General features: G+C 36.8%; 1 protein-coding gene across 2 annotated transcripts in view; it reads right to left on the bottom strand.

The window, feature by feature from the left end:
- Window positions 1-1,981: 1,981 nt before the first annotated feature.
- Window positions 1,982-7,150, bottom strand: part of DTWD2 (DTW domain containing 2) — a 164,339-nt gene continuing 159,170 nt past the window's right edge. For both annotated transcript variants that reach the window (XM_008014205.3, XM_038008732.2), the window contains exon 6: window positions 1,982-2,430. In XM_008014205.3, coding sequence (XP_008012396.1) covers window positions 2,260-2,430 — 171 coding nt within the window. In that variant the 3' untranslated portion in view covers window positions 1,982-2,259. The remainder of the gene's footprint in view (window positions 2,431-7,150) is intronic.

Genomic DNA, 7,150 nt, shown 5'->3' with positions numbered 1-7,150 from the left:
ATTCTTCAAGAAAATTTTATACATTTCCAAGAACACTAAATTTTAAGCTTTTTAAGTCTTCAAAACTACTCTAAAATGTTTTATTTAAAAGATAAAAATAGCAATTACTCTTAAAAAACAACAAAGTAAAATTTTGAGATACAAAATGGTATATTATGGGGTAGGGGGAGTTTTCTTTTTAAAAAGTAATAATGACGGCCGGGCACGGTGGTTCACGCCTGTAATTCCAGCACTTTGGGAGGCCGAGGCGGGTGGATCATGAGATCAGGAGATCAAGACCATTCTGGCTAACATGGTGAAACTCTGTCTCTACTAAAAATACAAAAAATTAGCCAGGTGTGGTGGCAGGTGCCTGTAGTCACAGCCACTCGGGAGGCTGAGGCAGGAGAATGGTGTGAACCTGGGAGGCAGAGCTTGCAGTGAGCCGAGATCGCGCCACCGCACTCCAGCCTGGGCTACAGAGTGAGATTCTGTCTCAAAAATAATAATAATAATAATAGCTAAAAGAAACTCATAAAGTTTAATATCAATGTGAAAAATTAGTCCCAAAAAGAAACTAGTATACATTATATGCTGTTTCTTTTCCAGTACACCAAATAATCATTTGATATTAGGTGCTTTACATTGTAAATCAGTTTGTTTATTTTAGATAGGTCTCACTCTGTAGCCCAGGCATTTATTTATTTATTTATTTATTTATTTATTTATTTATTTTAGACAGGTCTCACTCTGTAGCCCAGGCTGTAGTACAGTAGAATGAACATAGCTCCTCGCAACCTTCATCTCCTACACTCAAGTGATCCTCCCACCTCAGCCTCCTACGTAGCTAGGACTACAGGTACACACCACCACATCCAGCTAATTATTTTTTTTTTAATTTTGTATGGAGATGGGTCTCACCATATTGCCAAAGCTAGTCTCAAACTCCTGGGCTCAAGCAACTCTCACATCTCAGCCTCCCAAAGTGCTGGGATTACAGGTGTGAGCAAACGGGCCCAGCCCTAATTTGTTTTTAAATCCAAAAATAAATCAACAATAGAAGCTAGCACTCTAACTTTTAATACTTCAAAATATTTTCTGCATAGTTTCCCCAAATATTAGCATTCTAATTGTGACCAGCATTATAGCTTTTAATGAGTCTAATCCAACTAAATAATAAACAAACGAGCATGAAAACTGTGGGAAATAATCATTGGTATATGCTCTATAAATAGTTACCAAGTTTACCTTTAAATTGCATGTTTAGTTTTTCCTTACAACTTAACACCAGATACAGAAACTCTAGAAGTCATAAACAAAGACTAAACAAAATCCCCTCTTCTTGCCAAGATGTGTACATAATTGCAGTAGTCTTAGGCTGCATATAAATATATGTTACATACATGTCTCTTATTCCATACAAAATCCCAGCAAATATTTTTCCACAAAGCAGGAGGAATTTGTTCTCTCAAATTGAAAGTTTTTGCCCATTAAAAAGGTTATCTTAAATAGCCCTAAAGAAATATGTTCTGAAAATAACAGTTGTATCATATTTCACTTATTATTTTCCATATGAAAACATCAATAAAATAAGTTTACCAAAGTCAATCAGCCTGTTCAATGAACACTGAAAAATACAAATTTATCCAGAGTGATTACAAATGAAAATGTGTGCTATTTCAAAATTACATGCACCTCTTTAAAAATCAGGGCAATTAATAGAGCACTTAAATCATATTAGCTGAGTTCAAATTTAGCCCCTAAATAATATTTAAAGTTTCCTTATTCCTTTATACTATTTTACAAAATAATAAAACTTGGTAATTATATTTTCTTTTGCTACTTACTTCAAACTATACAGTTAGGACTGCAAACCAATGTAGGTATCTTATATTATTGGTCTATACCTAATTATGTATAAACACTAATGGAAACAACACCGTTCCAATCCACTATGACAATTTTCTTCTACTTTACAAGTAAGAATTTCTAACCCATCTCAACAACGAATCACATTTTAATTTTGGGTTTGAAAACATGTATTAGGGGCACATTTTTAAAAACAAGTACAATATGTAATCCTGCTTTTCAGTGAGCCAGTGAATTTTTGTTTATTTGTTTTTATGAATATTTGGTTTACTTCCTTCTTCTGGGTAAGATTAGTATGCAATTCTCATTCTTCTTCAGCAAGTCAAAAACCTACAGACCTAAACTATATGAAAACTTAACTTGGTATTGTTAGATGAAGACAGGTAAGCTAGCACCAAAAGAATAACTGTACTAAATTTTAACACTATTCATTAACAATTCCATTTTCCTGAGTTTGCGTTTGTTCTTTGGCATTGGTTTAGGATATAATCCATTTTTCAGAAGGTGTTCCTTGCTGAGGCGAATTTGGGCACCATGCTGAAGTTGAAAAGAGCATAAAGCTTGAAGAGGGCGAAGCAAAGTCTGTTAAGAAAAAAAAAGACACTAAAAAAGTGTCTATGACAAATCATGATATTCTATCTACATTTTTCATTGAGAAATAGGAGTCATTATGTTTCTTTTATTATGATTGGCTTTTAACTATGAGAAACAGTAGGCACTCTGATAAATATGTAATTATTTCTAGATGAATAATGTCTTTAAAATTCACACCTTAATATCACACTAAGGAATTTTAGTAAAAACATACAAATACTGATTTTCCACATAGGTAATAAAGTCTGATATTAGTTTTATACATTAACTTATTCAAACACCAGGAAAAACTGTTGCCATTATAACTGAATCTGTAACAAGCAGACTAAATGAGACATTTAAATACAAAGATAAGTACATCAAACAGTCAATTCAGTTTCTATGACAAATTAATGCGAGCTTACTGACACCTGATAACAGATGGCAGCAATGGGTAAACAGTTTGCTATTTCTCTCACATTAGTGCCATGGACCACATACAAGTTAGATACCCAGGTTTTGGTGCATTTGAAATCATTCTAACAATATCTGAACCTGTCTAAATTCAAATACCTATAGGCCAGTCACGTAACAGAAACAAGTAAACTAGGTGGATCTTTATAAGCCAACTGAGAATAGTGGTGGTTGTAATACAACTGGAGTATATGCTCTACCTAAAGTTATTCAAATTCAAAAATTAAAAAGCCAGTGTTTTAAACATATTTTGGGTGAGATTCCTTCCTTGGGCCTGAGACCCCTGATGCAGATGTTTTCAAAAATATAGCAAAAACAATTGAACAGATTGTTACAGGATCACAAAAGAAACAAAGAAAAACTGATAGATTGATAGATTTAACTACAAAAAAATCACAATGTCTACATGAAAACTTATTAACCCACAAAGAAAACCCCATGTGAATTAATAACTGCAGTAACGGTTCTCTTACACGCGGCCAAATATCATTCCTAACTATAATATACACTCTCACATCTGTAATCCCAGCATTTTGGGAGGCTGATGCACAACATAAGTGATAGAAAAGGGGCTAATTAGCTTTAATTTACAATGAACTCTTAAAAATTGTGATAGTCACTAGTAGTTGCTTCTTCGTATTCATTTTCTCCCTTGTTAAAATAATTCAAATTATATTCAAGGTAGCAATGTGTCCAGCTACTAATATTACATTGACTAATGACCCAATCTATCCAAGATGATGTAACTAGAAGTCCTTGGATGGGGCTTCTAGAGATACTCTTTAAAGGGGACAAACTTAGCAGGCATAGGTTTTTGTCCTTTTTTCCTGCCTAGAAAATGATTGAAGGTAGGACAAGCATCATATGACTCCTAGACAATAAACATGAAGATTAAAGCCAAATACATAAGATGATGGACAGAAAGAAAAGAAAACTTGTCCCTGAAGTCTTTTTCAAGCTGCATTCCCAGTCAGGACTGCCCACCTCAGCATTTCTGATTTACAGGAGAAAAAGAAAACCCCATGTGAATTAACCACTGCAGTAAGGGCTCTCTTAGATGCAGGCAAATATAATTCCTTACTGTAATATACACCCTCACATCTGTAATCCCAGCATTTTGGGAGGCTGATGCAGGAGGATTGCTTGAGCCCAGGAGTTTGAGACCAGCCTAGACAACATGGCAAGACCCTGTTTCTATGAAAAGAAAAGAAAAGAAAAGAAAAGAAAAGAAAAGAAAAGAAAAGAAAAGAAAAGAAAAGAAAGGAAAGGAGGAAAGAAAATGAAAGAAAAAGAGAAAGAAAGAAAGAAAGAAAGAAAGAAGAAGAAGAGAGAGAGAGAGAGAGAGAGAGAGAAAGAAAGAAAGAAAGAAAGAAAGAGAAAGAAAGAAAGAAAGAAAGAAAGAAAGAAAGAAAAGAAAGAAAGAAAGAAAGAAAGAAAGAGAAGAAGAAAGAAAGAAGGAAGAAAGAAACAAACAAAAAGGAAGGAAGGAAGGAAGGAAGGAAGGAAGGAAGGAAGGAAGGAAGGAAGGAAGGAAGGAAGGAAGGAAGGAAGGAAGGAAGGAAGGAAGGAAGGAAGGGAGGGAGGGAGGGATTAGTCAGACATGGTGGTGTGCACCTGTGGTCCCAGCTACTTGGGAGGCTGAGGCAGGAGGTCAAGGCAGCAGTGGACCATGATCATACCACTGCACTCCAGCCTCGGTGGCAGAATAAGAAACTTTCTTCTTTTTTTTTGAGATGGAGTCTCGCTCTGTTACCCAGACTGGAGTACAGTGGCATGATCTCAGCTCACTGCAACCTCTGCCTCCTGGATTCAAGTGATTCTTCCGCCTCAGCCTCCCAAGTAGCTGGGACTATAGGCATGCGCTACCATGCCCAGCTAATTTTTGTATTTTTAGTAGAGGCAGGGTTTCAACATATTAGCCAGGCTGGTCTCGAACTCCTGACCTCCTGATATGCCCGTCTCAGCCTCCTAAAGTGCTGGGATTACAGGTGTGAGCCACGGTACCCAGTCCAGAATGAGAAACCAAAGAAAAGAAATAAAAAGAAGGAAGGAAAAGAAAAGGGAAAGGGAAGAAAAAAGGCAGGGAGGGAGGAAGAAAAGGAGGGAGGGAGAAAGAGAAAGAAAGAAAAAAGGTAAACATCTTGGAAAGGCTCTGCACAATATTATTGTAGAAAACTCCTTAAGCATGTTCTCTTAATTTATTTTAAAGCAGAAAACAAGAAAACGAATGCTAAAATAACAATATATGACTTTACATACTTTACAGAGTCAGCACAGTGGACTGATTGGATTCTGAAACATCGTACCTAGGAAACATACCTAGGACTACATACAGACCAAGACAACTGAAGATTCTATTGATATTTTATGACATTTATTAGATTCTTGTATAGAGAAGAAAACTCATATTCTTATGGTCAATAGATTCCAACTTTTACATCCTGAAGATAAGATTCTATCAATTTACTGAGGTAATGAAGAGAATGAATTTTGGAAACAGGCAGATCTGAATTAGATCCCCATCCATCTTTGTTGGTACTCCCTACAGCTGTTCACAAATAGTCCAGACCTCCTTCTTGATACATGAGCAGATTGGCATTTTCTATCCCTTTTTAAAGTTAGGCACAGCCATATCACTTGCTTTGGTTAATGAAATGTGAGTACAACTCATATGTGTCACCTTAGGGCAGAAGCATTAAAAGTGGTATAGGATTCACCACCTTCCTTGCTCCTTCCTTGATGAAAGTGGGATGAATTATCTAGATAGTTCCTCCATCAGGATGGATGCCTGGGTGACTGCAATGAGCAGAGGTCCTCAGGGTAATCCCACTGGACAAACAGCATGAGAGATGCATAAAGTTTTGTCATCTTATGTGATTTCAACTTTAGAGTTTTAAAGTTGTAGCCTATCCTAGTAAATCCTTTTTGCTGCATGTGAGAAGTGACAGTTTTCAAGGAACCATTACTACCAACTGCTGGTATTGGGTACAGTCAAAACATTCAGGCTATAGAAGAGGTTCTGCCACATCCATCTTTAAAAATTCCTATGATAAAACTTCGTAAGTAGAGAAGGCTCTGTAATAAAAAAGATCCCTAAGCTAAAGGTTTCCAAGGTATGAAAAGTCCAGTAAATACTGCAGTAGCTAATGAAAGCCACCACCTTTTACTTCACACTTTCTTTTGCCAATCTACAGGTAAAAATTAGAGGAAAAGAAGGGCAAAAGGATTAACTCTTTTTGAGTGCCTGTGCTGACAACTGTAGCAATTACTCATTATTACCTCAGTTCTTGAAATACTATGAGGTAACTATTTGTATATTACAGATAAGAACACAAGTACAAAGAAATTATGTGGTCTGCCCACTTGCAAAAAGTGATGATAATAAGTTGTAATTCAAAACTACTTCAAAGTCCATATCATGCTACTTTCCTGTAGCCATACTCTCAGGTGCTTGAAAAACTGCTCCAGAATAGAGTGAGGATGAGACAACAGACTAACAAAGCTATTCTGTGCCAAGTTCTTTATTTTGAGGAGCCTGCCTCTATAGAATAAAGCCAAGTGAAAATTGACTCTTCTCTGGTGGGCACGGTAGCTCAGGCCTGTAATTCCAACATTTTGGCAGGCCAAGGCAGGTGGATCACTTAAATCCCCTAGGAGTTCAAGACCAATCTGGGCAACATGAGACTCCCCCCGCCTCTCCCATCTCTACAAAAAATACAAAAATTAGCTGGGCATGGTGGCATGCACCTGTAGTCCCAGCTACTTGGGAGGCTGAGGTGAGAAGATTGCTTAAACCTAGGAGGCAGAAGGTGCAGTGAATCAAGATCATGCCACTGCACTCCAGCCTGGGTGACAGAGCAAGACTCTGTTGGAAAAGAAAAAGAAAAGCAAAGCAAAGGGAAGAAAGAGAAGAGGAAAAAGAAAGGAAAAAGAAAAAGAAAATGTACTATTCTCCCCCACCATCTTAAGGTTTTATTAGAATGCCCCTGATAAAACATTATTGGGAAAAAGTGTGTGTCACCACTTTCCTCCCCAGGAGGGAAAGAAAACCCCTATGTTCAGGGCAGACTGATACTGCATTTCACAAAGATGCTAATTTATTATCATAACTAGATGCTAATTTTTTTCTTGTAACTAGATTTGAAAAGGCTGGATGTGGGATTTCCCCACTAAGAAAACAGCTTTTACTATAAACTGTGGCTGGAGGCAATTTTTGCCATCTGTAATAATAAGTAACTTGAGATGTTTCATTATG

Source organism: Chlorocebus sabaeus, chromosome 23 (assembly GCF_047675955.1).
Source record: "Chlorocebus sabaeus isolate Y175 chromosome 23, mChlSab1.0.hap1, whole genome shotgun sequence".
NCBI lineage: Eukaryota > Metazoa > Chordata > Mammalia > Primates > Cercopithecidae > Chlorocebus > Chlorocebus sabaeus.
Note: the sequence above shows the minus strand (reverse complement) of the source record. Positions and strands in the feature narration are given on the sequence as shown.